This window comes from Ptychodera flava, chromosome 14 (genome assembly GCF_041260155.1).
Source record: "Ptychodera flava strain L36383 chromosome 14, AS_Pfla_20210202, whole genome shotgun sequence".
NCBI lineage: Eukaryota > Metazoa > Hemichordata > Enteropneusta > Ptychoderidae > Ptychodera > Ptychodera flava.
In genome coordinates, this window is record NC_091941.1 from 34,249,726 (window position 1) to 34,265,378 (window position 15,653).

At 39.3% G+C, this 15,653-nt stretch overlaps 1 protein-coding gene across 1 annotated transcript in view; it reads right to left on the reverse strand.

Moving 5' to 3' along the window:
- LOC139148837 (poly [ADP-ribose] polymerase 1-like) overlaps positions 1-7,925 on the reverse strand; it is a 76,378-nt gene extending 68,453 nt beyond the window's left edge. The window contains exons 1-6 of the mRNA XM_070720267.1: positions 7,733-7,925; positions 6,375-6,462; positions 5,731-5,921; positions 4,938-5,152; positions 4,415-4,502; positions 442-558 (exon numbers count right to left, since the gene is read on the reverse strand). Coding sequence (XP_070576368.1) covers positions 442-558; positions 4,415-4,502; positions 4,938-5,152; positions 5,731-5,921; positions 6,375-6,462; positions 7,733-7,855 — 822 coding nt within the window. The 5' untranslated portion in view covers positions 7,856-7,925. The remainder of the gene's footprint in view (positions 1-441; positions 559-4,414; positions 4,503-4,937; positions 5,153-5,730; positions 5,922-6,374; positions 6,463-7,732) is intronic.
- Between the last annotated feature and the right edge of the window lie 7,728 nt (positions 7,926-15,653).

Genomic DNA, 15,653 nt, shown 5'->3' on the forward strand with positions numbered 1-15,653 from the left:
GTCTTGCTTTCTTTTTAAAGTGTACCATTCACATTCGGTGAACTACATTGGTTTTCTTTAAATTCTCCTTGATCACCGCAAGTCATCAAAAATATAATAAACATGAAAATAAGATATTGGCTTGTTTATATGTGAGTGCAAATTTATGTACAATTTTAATCAGCATATCAAAGTGCATGTACACATGATGGGATAGTTAACATTACACTGAAAGCTGTTTTGCATGCAGCAGATACCCATTTACTGAAATAAATTGTTTCTAGGTTTATGATTTTGTGCCATCAGAGAATATGAGGCACTTGATCAACTACATAGTTGAGTATCAACTGTAATTCAGTCAAGAAACAAAACTGACGAAACTGCAACTCTAATACACCTGTAGTGGTATCTTGTATAATTTTGCCGGCATGTTTGATCACATGAGATAATGAAATCACATACCTTGCTTTCACCGCTAGGGATGGCCTGGCCATTGCTTTCCAGTAACTCTTTCAATTCATTATTTGGGACATGCTTGTAGAGTTGGTCTCGTATTCCCCAAATGAACTTACTCTGAGCCTGCAATAAAGACAGTGGTGCTGTATTAGTCCTGGCATTTCTTTGATTAATGTGAAGACGCACTGTGAAGACACACTGTTAAAGGAACAGTGGCTGTAACTTTTTCTGATTTCTTCGCGACTTTTGTTTTTAATCTCAATTGCAGTTTCTTACTCTGCTCTCAAAAGGTTGTTGAGATACAAAATATTCAGCTTGTCAGCTCCGTCTGTACATGTGTTAACTGCATTGTTATTGTTGACAAGTGAATTTTAGTCCTAAAATTCAATGCACACAACAACAGTATATTTTATATGAATGCTGTGTTGACAAAGCCTAGTTTTGATTGTTTATTAACCCTTTTCCTGCCGAGCGCCCTTGTTCGTTATCCTCCCAAGTCAGTAGAAAACCGCCTCATAATATGTGCCTGCAAAAGATTGGCTCTCCTGCATGTTATCCTGCCAGGCATTTTGGCAGAAATCGCCCATTTTCAGGGTAGTTTTAGCCGTACTTATACGTGTAGACTTCGATAATTTCTACATGCCCGTAGACAGGGGAAGGAGCTCAAGGGTTGCTGCAGAAAAAAATTGAGGTCACCGGCTTTGTTTGCCCCTGGGAGTGCGTCATTTTATTGCCGTTTCATGTTTATTTTTTCGGAAATAAACTCCTTCAGTATTACGCACGTCCGCTAGCACAAACATCACCTCACTCGTCTGTTAGTCAGAGACCCTGAGGTTCGTGCTAGGGGTGCAGAGCACCGTCAAACCTGTCCTGTTTCCCAGGGTAGGGTCAATTGAATACGTACCTTAATGACTTGGCAGTGTAGCACAAAAACTACGTTTTTGCCGTTGTATTAACGACATGGCTGAGCCATTGAAGCACAGCTCAACGTAGTTTAGCCAGCTCAGTTGGGAGCAGGGCTCGACGCAAGGTCAAATCATCCACTAGCCCGAAGGACTAGTAGCAGTTCATTTTTAGTAGTCCTAAATGAAATCTACTAGTCCTGCTCAAGCAAAGCCAAATGTTGCTCTCATGTTGGAAAGAGGTGTATATGACCATTCTCATATTTTTTTTTCACAAAGGTTTTTAAACCCAATAACCAGAGGTCCATGTATCTTTCTTTCACGAATGTGACTTTGTTTGTGTACCGTCTATTTACTGTCTGTTCTGTGCTGTTTTGTGTCTATGTTTACAACTATTGTCTTACAAATTCTGACCTAGTGTTATTGGATTATGGATTGGTATGATTGCGATTATTTTTTCATGCAAGACTAGCACATTTGCTTACTGCAAATGTTTAACTTTGAATCATATATAAAGCACTAAAATGACCTGAATAAAATATCCTGTGTAGGAGGAAAGGTCATGAAAATAGCCTATTGCCATTAAGAATAAAATAAGACGTAGGGATTAATTTGTTTGAAAATTCTTCATAGCTCAGGTAGTGCACCACTAATTGGCAAAGAACATGTTTGTTCATGGTGAGGACAGATTTGTTTCACCAGAACTGAAATTCGTACAGCCATTCACAAATGTTCCTGTGGAGTGCCTTCATATTTTTGACATATATCACATTTTAAAATTGACCAGCTTGTGGGAGGACCTCTCATTTGTAATAATGGTTTGTGAAAAATTTAGTTTTTAATTGTAAAAATGTTGCATTTTACCATTTCATGTGCTTGTGTCTTTCATGAGTTTTTGCCAGTTACTGGTAACAAAATGTGATTAGCAATAACCAATGACTCCCAGAAGTGATTGGATACAACAGTCTGATACACCATTTCATACGTTGTTTTTTTCACTACTGTTATAAGGTTCACTTCACTGTTATTGCCCCAATAATTTACACTTTTCCACTAAAATGGCAAAACAATAAGTTGCTTGCACCAAGTTAGTATCTGAGAGGAATTCCCTCACCTGTACAAGCAGTAGCAACTTGCCATAGCACTGTTTTGGCAAGCTAGATGGCTCTTTTAAGATCAGCTTCAATCAAGCTAGGGGGTCTTGACTATATATGGAGGTCAGCATGTGGAGACATTCCAAAGCAGGGTCAAGCTGGCTACGAACGATCGGAGGTGTGTTTGGGAATGCCCCTGAAGAAATCTTGAGACAAATCTTCTTTGAAAGGCAAGGATGCAGTGTTTGAGCAAAATTGTGGGGTTGCTCATGTTTTTAGGCGAAGTGATGAGCTTCAAGCAAACCAAAATGCACGACGTGCAGACAATTCTGTTCGATGCTCAGCGTTGAGCCATATTTCCCGGGGCCATGTTACTGGCATGTACCGTACAATTTGATTCTACGTAGCAGGTAAACTGTTTCATTTTAGAGTTGGTGATCAATAAAGTTTGCTTCACTGTTTCACTGTCCAATTTGTTTGGGTAAAAGTTAGTTTATTTTTAAAATGATTGAGGCTTGGTTCATTCTTATCGAATGAGTGGCCCGGCGTCCCATGAGTTTTGTAGCGATAAACTTTCCTGGACTGCTATTGAAAAATTGCACTAGTCCGCAGGACTACCTCCGACGACATTTTTACTAGTCCTCTTAAAAATTTACTAGCCTCGGGCTAGTGGGCTAGCGCTTATGTCGAGCCCTGTGGGAGTTGGCTTACGAGTGTTACCGTTCATTACTGACTTAATCGAGTGGTCCTCAGTCAGGTACGGGTTTGTACCGACATGGCTTGGGCTGCAGCTAACCAGTGATAACCAGTCACTACACCCAAGTCTTCAGTTCACTTTTGCGATGCACGGGTGCAACGCAATATGCTTCCATTGTTCTAGCCATCGACGTGTCCACATGGCTGGCAGCCATATTGTACTGCTAGCTGGTTTGCATAACAAAAGCAGTCCCTGCTAACTGCAGGCGGTATCCCCGTAGCATATTGACCTTATGTCACCTTTTGAATTCTCTGTACGCAAACAGCGTACGTAGTTACTAATGCGTCGGCAAGAGGATACGTTTGCCTGCAAACCAGAGCCAATACTTCGGACGATGGAATAAATAAAAAATCCAAAGCTACGTCCATTGAATGGCACGGCCAAGGCGGTGAAGGACGTTGCCTGGCTTGAACTTGCAGAGCTGAAGCCCAGCTTAGTACGTCGGACACCAGTTTGTAATGGTATTTCCGAGTCGTTCATATCCGTTCCATCGGAGGAACAAGTCGAGCCGTCCCGTCAAAAATACGTTCTCATTATCAGTCACGCACAACTGAATAAGTGACTTTCGTCTCGCACCATCGGCATATCTGCCAAGTCGTTTGCAAAGGTAGCCTTCTAGATTAGCATTGCCAGTTGGTCAAGTTCGGCAGCAATCTCTATAGTGCCAGGCAGCCAAGTACGTCCAACTCCGCCAGAAAACGTCACCATGCTCTCCTGCCAAGTCCGCTAAAAAGCGGTAAAAAAAAAACCAGCCCCCCTCGGGTGTGGGGGACTGGCGGACAGGTTTCTGCACCTTTCCCTGTCTATCGACTCCCTGCGAACCCATTTCGAGGGGGAAAAGGCGTTCCTTGTCAGAAAACCTGTCCTCGGATGACCCCTAAACGCACAGGGGATAGCAAAACGTAGTGCCGTCGACTTGGCAGGAAAGGGGGTACCCAAAAGGGCCCGATTTCCACCGGGTTGGGAGAATAACGGTCACCAGTGCTTAGATTCTGGCTACACCGAATTTCAAGCGGATTTTCACCGACTTGGCAGGAAAAGGGTTAAACATGCTTTCATAAGTAGAACAAGAACTAGCAATTGACAAACAAAGCAAAAATTGTAAAAAATTATCAAAAGTTAGAGTTACTGACTCCTTAAAGTTCATGACACCTCAACGCAACATTATCATCTTATTCAAGACACATTTTATCAAATACAGAGATCTTCAAAAACCTTATAATTACCTTGAGTGCTTCTTCTTCCTTATTATCTTCTTTGGATTTGGATTTTTTAGCCTTGACAGCTTTGTCTGCATCATCACCTTTGCGTTTGCTGAAAGATACAATCAGATTATTCACTTGGATTCTGGAGTATTAATCTAAGGCTAGGTTTAGCTTTGTACAGTGAAGGAAAACATACATACAATAGCAGATACTACTGCTATTCCAAAAATCTTGACATTGGTATATTTGGTTTGTATCAGCAACTACTCCCAAATTTTAATCTCCAGGTGTTACATGTAAATACCAAACAAAGGAGTACTCTAGTAACATTCGCCATCTTGCCATTACAAAATGCATGTAATATTAATTGGCTGGAACCATCTCACAAAACCTGAGTGGTCTAGCTTGGTCAATAGTACAATGCAGCTGTCATAGCAGTTTAAGAGGTGAAGCATTTAAATGTATGCTATACTGACAATGCTGGAAAACAGACATCTTCTATCGTGACCTGGACACAAAAACCATAAAGTCTAGACTACCATACCTTGCCTTTTTATCACTCTTCAGCTTTTTATTGAGTATCTTCTGATCTTCTGGAGTGACAGTCTGATATCCCGGAATATCCCCTGCAGAACAAGAACTGGTCCAGCCCAGGTCTTCCATCTTGACACAGAAGCAATCCAGGTGATGCCATTTTTCCACAGGTAGGGTCATCCCTCGCTGTGTTTCCATTTCAATCCTTGCAATGCGCAAACAATCCTGCATTCAAAAAATAAACATTGTATGATTCATCAACCATGAATGAATGGTTGTACATGGAACACTTTGCTCATCAGAGTTTAGTTCCTCTCATAAAACCCTCCATCCTCTTTTCTTTTTACAATGCCCTCCACCTCATGAACTCTCTCAGTCTTGTGAGAATCTCTAGAAATTTCTTTCTGAAAGCTGTACTCAGGTATGTGTGATATGAAAACTTTGCTTGTCATCAAGAGAACTTTCAGAGTCAGAGGCACATCATGATTGATTTAACTTGCATGTCACACTGCTCAAAATCACCCCTCCCCTACGATCTTGTATGTCACCAAGGAATTCAAACACCAGATTAGATCATAACACCAGTGGAAGCTGCGTAGAGAAATTTTTAAAGGAAACTGTCGTGAGCAATTTCAAGACAGCATTTCACCATGGTACAGATCTCAAAGAGCACCATCTTCCCGAAAATTCAGAATTTCATTCAAAATCCAATTTCTCTGGATGCCTATCAAGATGGTGAAAGTTTGGCTCTAATGCAGAACAAAGGACAGTCAGGGCTCAGACAGAAACAATCCAATTCATACTTTTTCTATTTTTTCATTGCATCCTCTGCATTTACTGCGGTTTGACTTGGCATATCCACAGGTAAATTCCTCCAACATGACAGTCTCTGGCTCAGACTTGGAGGCTTTGCTGGATGTCTCACCGCTGTCAACTCCAGCTATCTTATCCTTGATCTTCTGTTGGTCCTCCCATCTTAAGGAGTCTATCCCACCTGTGGCAATATTAAATGAAGCATTATAACCCACTGATTCATATTGAATCCATCACATATATCCCTTTGGGGGTGTCTCTATCATCATATTTACAGTATCCCTTTGAGGGGCAGTAATCACATATCACATATACATGCAAAATTCATTATCAATCAGATTTAAGAAACAAATGACAAATTGATAAATTGTGATATTAATGCATGCGACAACCAAGCATTGGAGCATCCTATGAACAAAGCCTTGACAACTTCAGCTTACATAATTTACTAAAAACAATGCAGTATATTCAACCACAGTCCATGGAGGACCGTGATTCAACCATGGAGTTAATTTTCTCACTCAGCTCTACTCAACTAAGGTATCAACTGGAGTTGATAGTGGATATGTAACAATTAACACATCTAACTTTCACAATGAAGATCTGAACTTGAACTCCTTTTCACTGAACTTACCAATCTCTCCGTAAGAAGAAACTTTATTCCTCTTCCAAAAACAGCTGTAGTGGAACCAGTTGGGTATCTTTCCATCAAAATGTGGTGACTATGGTATAAGTACAACATACAGACTGCATAATTATATCTGTTGCAATGCGGCACACTGTCCACAGGTTTATGGAAAAGACAAACTCATCATGGCATGTACAAAAACCAACAACTATTGAGGGACATCAGGTTTCATGATCCAAGTGTGGTCCCGGCCATCTATCAGAAGTTCAACCTTCAGACACTTGTCTGTCAGTGTAACTTGTGCAATAATATGCGCAAGGCAGTGAGATATTATAAAAGTTAACTTTATAATTTACACAGCTGACAATTTAATATTTTTACTCCCTATCAAAGGGACTGTGTATTTTATAAAGTTTCATGGTTAGGTTTTGCTGCGAAAACGAGCCCTGCCACTCCTTGACATGTTCTTTTGGGAGTGACCAAGCTACCCGAGTGGCAAAGGCTACGGATTCGCAGCAAGGTCGGGTTTTGAATTTTGGTGGGTGTTTAACCCTTTCACCACCATGGTTTGTCCCAAATCCATTGTTTTCTATGGTAAAGTTGGACCTGTATACAGGGAACTGGGGGTGAAAGGTTAAAAGATTGCTTGGCTATTGCACACACAAGGGCACTTTTGCGAAAAAAGCATGGCAATCAGGCCCTTTGAGAATTTGAACTTGGAGATAGTGGCTGTTAGTGTTACATTCCTTACTTCAACTAAGACTGATACTAAGATAGTGTGTGTTTGAGGGTATGGAAAACAATACAACCAAAGGAGTGAACTTGTAGTATAGTTAGTTGATTTAGGCACCTGTGGGTTGATAGCGTACACTGTCTGCACTTCTTGCTGAAGAAACCGCCCTCAAGTCCAGGGCCCGTGTGTGTGTGTGTGTGTGTGTGTGTGTGTACTGACACTGACACCCCTGCCCGCGCACTCTCTCTCTCTCTCTCTCTCTCTCTCTCTCTCTCTCTGAATACAGTACGCGTTTGTTTCTGCTGTTTGTTTGTTTGTTTGTTTCCACATTGTAAATGACATATTGATGTCAGACTGCATCCCACAGTTTGAGTATGGAGACAAGTATGGCACCAACACAGTTGGTGTGTCCTATATACCGTCTACGGTCACAGGTAGATTGTGGTAAAACCAATAAAAGGCCTAGTCTCTATGGCAGCTAGCACTTAGACCCTAAGGTGATATATACACGTGACATTTCACGACGTAGGGCTACATACAGTCTATTGAAGCATGGAGGTAGTACTACCTCCATGATTGAAGTCTCAGCCCCACTGAGAATAAGACTAGTACTAGTGCAACACAGACATACCTGCACCATTTTGGCAAGCCGTAGACTTTCCTTGTTTATGGCATTTTTACAAAATTTGCAAGAAGCACGGCTGCTCTTCGCGTATTCCGACTTGAACGGGTAATCATGGTGTTCGTCCGCCATGACAATACAGCCCCAACTGGTCAGTCAATGACAGACGCACATGTAAATTTGCTGACTGAGCGCGAGTACGATCGAGTAGGTCAATACAGGGTCACTGTTTTGACTGTAGATTCAGTTTCGGATTTCTAAAGGCGTCTCCGAGAAAAATAAGAAACAAGTTCCCCTCGTAAAGCTAATAACCCATCATTACTTGTCATGAAGGGATCTTATACTTATACTTGTCTTTTTTCGACGTTGAATTACCCTCTAAAACATATTATTTATGGTCAAATCAAGAGTGACGCCAGAAGCAAAATCAGCCGTGCCTTAATGCATGATGAACATCCGGCTGTTCTGCGTGAGCTACTCTCGTCATAGACAACTAGACTGTATAAATTTTGCCAATGACGTAATGACAAATTTAAACATAAGGATTTTGAACAGCTCACTGATAAAAATATTAATCAAATTTTCCTTGACTGTGATGAAAATGAATAAAGAGAAAATATGACCAAAAAATCTACCCTAGCTCACCATCAAAAATGTAAAATCAAGATAACATGTGAAGATTATCTAAAATCTACTAAGCTTATCAATGATTTCAAGGGTGCTCAATTCAAGTTTGAAGCAAGATCATACACTCTTGGTCTGATATATGAAAAGAGAAGGTTGGAAAACAATGAAGATGATTGTACATGTCCTTGCTGTGGAAAAGAAGATGATGCATTGGAACATTTTCTTTTCAAATGTGATCACTTCACAACAGAAAGACAAATACTGATACTGAAGAAATGTTGTTGAATAAAAGCGAAGTGAACTTACTCAAGGATTTCAGAGAAAGAAAGGAGTTGATATGTTTTTTCTTGGCTGATTCTACAAAGAATTACAAGAAAGATCTTTAAAAAGAAATTGACAACTTTTTCAGACGTTTCTTAACAGATATAGTAGATAGTAACATTTCCTTGTGAGCTTTAGTCACTAACAATATAGTTTGCTTGGTAAACAATGGCTCGGGGTTTTTTTGATAGATTTTTTCAGATAGCTCTTCTGTAACTTTTTATTTGTATTTTCAGTGTCCTGTGTAATTTGCTGCTCCTATCCTATAGTTTTTAGTGAACCCCTGCTTTAAAAGGGTGGCAACAAATAAGTAAATAAATAGATAAATAAATAAATAAATAAACAAGAACAATAACCCGTACCCACGTTCATACGCTATAGTTTCAGTGAACATGCCTAATATCTTTCAGGGATGGGATCGAGAGAAACGTTGACTCAGCAAATTTACACAGCTAAAGATGTAAGACGCACGCCGGGGCACAGGCACGTGAAGTGTTCATTGTAATGCATGGCACATTGGCAAATCCAAGCGCCTGTGTTCCGGGTGGCACTTCCAATCACGTGTAAACGGCCAATTAACTGGGGATTTTGATGTGATGCACATGTATAGTAGTATACCTGTCAACTACCTTCTTTCAGCGAGCGACTGTCATAAGCAAAGCTTCGCATGAGACAATTACTGGAAAGATGTACATGTGATCGAATATCTCATCTGATTGCTAAAAAACGGAAAAAGTTGTCTTCAGACCAAAAATATTAACGTGACTGAATAGTGGAGAATAGTGTAGAATTATCGGAATGGGGGGCTTTGCTCAGTGGAGCAAACACCTGTGAAAAAACGTCAAATCATGGAATGCGAAAAGAATGTATGTCCTTAACGCATTGACGCCCGCCCATCCCTACATCGAGCCAATTATGAGATGTCTTTCATTTTTCCTTTTCCCGTGCCAAGATCACTTAGACTCCATGATAGCAGGTGGTAGGTTTCATTCAAAAATGCAATGGTACGGGATCCGAAGTGAAATTGAAGAGAGGCCTTCGAATTTTAGATAAATAGAACAGAGTATCGCTTCTGTGCATTGACATTTGGCAAACGCCATGCGATGATGCAATTTCGTTTTATTTTTCCTTTGGGGTCTGGTTTTTGGATTTTTTCCTTCCCCCTAATGATCTTGTATTAGTTCGTTAACATTTAGTTAACTTTATCTTTCAGTAGGCCTACTAACTTAGCAGCATAACACAACAAGCATTTTGCAATCGATCTATCATATTGTGCCAACGATGTTAAAATTTGGTATAGGCAAAGTTTACTGTAGTATGGAATAGCCACATTTTGATTCACAAAGTGCTCAAAGTTTTTATAAAACACATCCGTAACAATGTTCATAGAATCAAAGTACTCAAAATACTGTATGTCTCCCTTGTTAGAAATCATGATTGTTTGTCTATCGGGTCTCCCAATCAATTGATTATACTTGTTTAGGGACTGGTCAGTTTCTTCGGCCTGGGGGCGGTGGATTCATGGGGGGGGGGGTCACCCTGTTTTTGAAATTGGTAATAGGGGTCACTATGTTTTTGAAATGCCCGATAGGGGAGGGGGTCAGTGTGTTTTTGAATTTCCACACGGGCTCATACTTGCCTAAAATGCATCGTGCAAGCCACAAATTTCATCAATCAGTTGCATTTTTCAGCGCGCCCTCGGGGCGCGTAACTTTAATAATAAAAAGACACATTTTTCAGAGCCCCCTCCAAGCGAGAAACTTTAATATATCGGATATATATATATATATATATATATATATATATATATATATATATATATATATATATATATATATATATATATATATATATCAGAGATATCTGAATGTTTACAATTTTTAGGCGCGCCCTTCGGGTGTGTTATTTTAAAATATCAAACATATGTTTCAGCATGCCCTTCAGCCACATGACTTTCATATATCAGATATATATTACAGATATCTGGATGTTTAATATTTTTCAATGCGACTTTGGGCGCAGTACTTTACTATATCAGAGATATATGTCAGAAATATCTTGATATCTGTGAATTGAGAGTCTGTTTTGCAAAGTGTACTAATCATTATGAAATCTGCAGTTCATATCAAAAGCATGGCAAATTCCTGATACTTTTCTGTTTTCTCTATGAGAATTAAGTATTAGAAAGCAACATGCACTAATATTTCACGATCACATTTTTCTTACAACAGTTCTGGACATCTGGTTATACATAAAAAGTGTGGAATACATTCACAGCTCATTCAAAATACTGTATTCAAACTTTAGAATTGACACTTGTAAGTTCCAATCTTACAACTGACATGACAACAATTTCATTAAAACAAAGAATGACTAAATAGTTAAAATATACCCCAAAATTATAAACATATAAATATATATTATATATATATATATATATATATATATATATATATATATATATATATATATATATATATATATATATATATATACTGTATTCCACCTTTTGTTTTACCTTTGTTGCGCGCAGAGAGGGTCACTCTGTTTTCGAAAGTTGGAATAGGGGGTCACCCTGTTTTCGAAAGTTGGAATAGGGGGGTCAGCCACTGTTTGACATCGGCAAAAATTAATTCACCGCCCCCCCCCCCCAGGCCGAAGAAAATAGACCAGTCCCTTATGGAACTTGAGAGAGTTGTGACAAGTTATTAAATATCTCTGCTTTGGTTCATCAGAAGCATAAATAGAATCGGTTCCTTTCATCCTTTAGACAAAGGCCGCCGGAAGCTAACTCTGAATTCAAATCCCCCCGGGCCAGGCACAGCCTACCCAGCCGTCGGCACCCGGATAGAGCTTCTATGAATGATTGAAGAGTAAAATCGGCAGTTCTTTGCAGATAACTCGTCGACAGCTCTGTCAACTTTTCTACGACCGTCTCAACTGCCTTGAGACATCGAAAAGCAGAATATGTTGCCAAGGAACGCTACCCAGCTCTATGGAGCCCCGTCATCTATGGTGCAGCCTCACATCTCACGTTCATCAGAAGTCTACTCAAGAGAAATATTTGTTGTATTTTCCGTCTACATACACCATGGGGCAGGCAGGCGAAAGTGTTTAGGAACAAATTCGTCTTAAAATCCGAAGATCGATATTACGCTTTACCAGATGCATACTTACACAGACCACTTTAACATTCTTGCCGTAACACTGTGTCGCAAAATATTTTAGACCCATATCTGCATGAACAAATGTTTAGGATGTTCATTTTTTTTAATTCCCTGATTCATTTTGTAATGGACGTGGTATTGATCTTTCAGACAATTTTAACAATTTCAGCTTTGCCTTACCTAATGGCTTCTCTTCAGAAATAAATTGCCTTGTGAGTGTGTTTCTGTTGACTCCTCTTGTGGATTTGTCCTGCTACGGGAATCCTCTTCTCTGAGCTTTGTATTTTTTCCTTTATCTTTCTATGTAAAGTATTATATTTATCTAGATTTATTTGTTACTTTTATGGACCTGTCAGCTTACCACAGGCTAGCAACTTGTTGATTCATAATACGTGAATACAGTTATTAGATAGATAGATAGATAGATAGATAGATAGATAGATGGATGGATGGATGGATGGATGGATGGATGGATGGATGGATGGATGGCTGGCTGGCTGGCTGGCTGGCTGGCTGGCTGCTGGCTGGATGGATGGATGGATGGATGGATGGATGGATAGATAGATAGATAGATAGATAGATAGATAGATAGATAGATAGATAGATAGATAGATAGATAGATAGATAGATAGATAGAGAGAGATAGAGAGATAGATAGATAGATAGATAGATAGATAGATAGATAGATAGATAGATAGATAAGCAATTTAGCATATGACCATGCCGCAAGACATTTTTTAAATGACTGCAGAACACTTTCTCATCCGTTTCATCATCGTCGTGGTGTGAAGGGAAGTCAGCCCCACAAAGCAGAGGTTGTTTAATTTGTTTATGTTGATACGATGTATCAGTAGGTTTAGGTTGTAGTGTTAGCAGACAGTGTGAGAATACCATTTTGAGTAAGTTGAACACGTTCAGATTGGAAAACCAGAACTCTCATGTCTTGACTGATGAGTTCGATGACCAAAAAACAAACCCTTTTGCTCATTTGATGTAGTGTATGCTATTGTTTATTGTTACAATTTTCATATAAGTTGAACATTTCTCAGTCGCAGAACAAATATGCATCAGATAATTTTTCATCCTATGGTACGATTGAGTGCACACTTAGGAAGTTGGGAGAGAGATCGAAATGGCAAAGAAGATTTGCACAGCGCCCTCTCTGTCAATGAAAAGTAAAATTCAGATATTCTTTTCCTGACATCAAATGGCGAATACAGAGTAGCATAAATATAGTAGATGGAAGGATCATCACTATGGTTAATTTAGACTTTCGACCGAGGAACTCCTGATGAAAGGTCGACTTTTGACCCCTGATTTTGTCACTAGCACTTCTTTTGACACTTAATCCCCTGAAAAGTGTGGTGTTTTAACGTCAGTATTCGGTCCGTAAATTGTTGGCTTTTGATATATATCCCTTTATCTATATTTGAAGAGAAATTGTAGACCTTGAGCGTTGTCCTTTGAAGTGCCGAGGTATACCGATACCAAACTGTACCACCTAAGGTTATCATTTTAGTTGTCATATGAAACATGCGAGTACATGTTCCTATTGACAATAGTCGGTGATTGAAAACGAAAAGAGCTTTTAGAAATTCAAAAACAATTTCACCTTTTCAATGTCAACCAACCTTGTTCTGTTTGTCATTTTGATAATGATAGCCATTCTTCCGGGCTTTGAGGTAACGACAGCGTTTCAAACTTTATTCAATGTTCCGGTCCCGGCACTTTCCCTTTCATATGTATCATTTCGTTGTACAAACGTCGTATAATAAACATATCATTGCATCCCTCAAAAATAAAACTCGAAGACAATGTGAGGACGTTGAGTACTTTTAGGCTCCATCCACAGTTTTGACTGTCATAAACTGCATAAACTTGAACTATTTTTCTCATTTCGTTTTCTCTCGGTAAGTGGTCACTAGAAGCGGGCATGCTTGATGTTCATATATGTAACTGTCATAGGATCAGAGTGAGTATATATCGAACAGAGACTATGAACAGTTGTGTGTTGTCAAACGTAATAATGGACTACACCTGTAATATTGCCTGTTGCAGGTGAGCTGGTTTTATGATCAAGTCAAAACTCTATTTCTGTGAGACAATACATTGATTAACAACTTCTGTCTTCGTACGCTTTGTGCCCTATATCCGAGCATTATATTTCTCATCCCTAACCAATGAAAATCTCATCCGCTTTTCTGTAGTTACGCATTACAGTGAGCCACAGATCTTTTCGGGTATCGCCCTCATGACCAGGTTTTGTACGTGTTCACTACATCTGCCTGACAAAAACGTGGTGGCGCTTTTGGACGTTCTTAACGGTCGAGGGCGCTCTCATACGCGCTTTCTTTTCACTGTTAATATAAAAATTGTTGTCTATAGTTAAATAATTTACTCATCGGGCCCAAATTAAAGATTAAAGGTGCGTTTCTTCGAGCAAATTTAAAACTAACAGATGAAGACACTTTTTGCGAGGATCGTTGTCATTCATTTTTTTATGAATGCCTCTGCAACATCATCCAAATCTCTGTCTGTAAAATTCAATTTTTTTGTACTTCTCGTAAATTTAGGTCAAAATGCCCACATTGTTCGACTCGTCAAAATGTTATCATTCACCAGAAAAAGCTTTGGTCCGGGCTACTACCGTTCATTGCCGAACAAGGACAGCGAATACTGTACACAATGCGTTGGGCTAGCAAACCTAGTCATTGGTTTTTCAACACAATTTTCGGAAATTTACTTGATTTACTGGACAAAAATAACAAAAGCATATAGCTAAATCTGTTGAAAATGTCTCGAACATAGCACAGGTATATCCAGTGGAACACCGCGACACGGTCCCTAATACTGCAAGCCTATAGCACAGTCTAGACATTTCCCATTTCGCCGATCTAGCTGAGTGGTTTACAGTGTACACGCAAATGTACATCACTGATATGAAATAATACGAACTATTCTCATATATTTCAGATATTTGGCATGTTATACTACCATCAGAGACGTAATTAGATTAGGTTAGCGTACATCCGTAAGAATTCCTCGGGCTCGTCAACGCAGCTCCTGTGCACCGTGACTCTCAGGGGAATAGTCCGAACTATTATCTGTAAGTCACTGTGTCATACAACAATCCAGGGTAAAGCACAGGTGATGCATCTATAAATTTTTAATCATGAAAAAATAGCGTGGGTCAAAGTGACATAATTTTACAGATCAAATTATGAGATCGGGTGAATGTAGGGACGTAAAGTGAAAGTTGTTGGCATGATGAATTAAAATTTAAACTATGAATTGTTTTATATACAGTACACGAGCCAATATATAGTAACAAACAGAGGATTGAGTGAACTGTGATTCTGTGTGTATAGTGCTGGACTAAATTCAGTGAACATTATATTACCTTTACTCGCAACATAAGGAGTAGATTGAACACACTTGTGATGTCATGTGCATTTCTTTATTTTGATTATATGCCATGAGAGTTTTTGCAATAAGATTAATTAATGGTAAGAAAATTTCTTGTCAGAATCAAAGCATATACTGTTTTCTGTAAGATCGTTTAAAATTGACGATTAAACTGTACGTGTCAAAATGAATAATATACACTCAAAAAGTCGGACGATGAAGAAGCTTGAAATCAGTGACGGATCTGGAGTAACTTCTTTCATCATGCTTCGCTCGTGCACCAAGCTCCCTTTGACCACAGAGAAACATAGACTATCTATGTTCCTCTGTGCTTTGACCCACTTTTACTTAAGGGGTGGGGAGGGTACAGGGATGCCAACACAGGCAATGCACACACTCGCAAGCTGTCT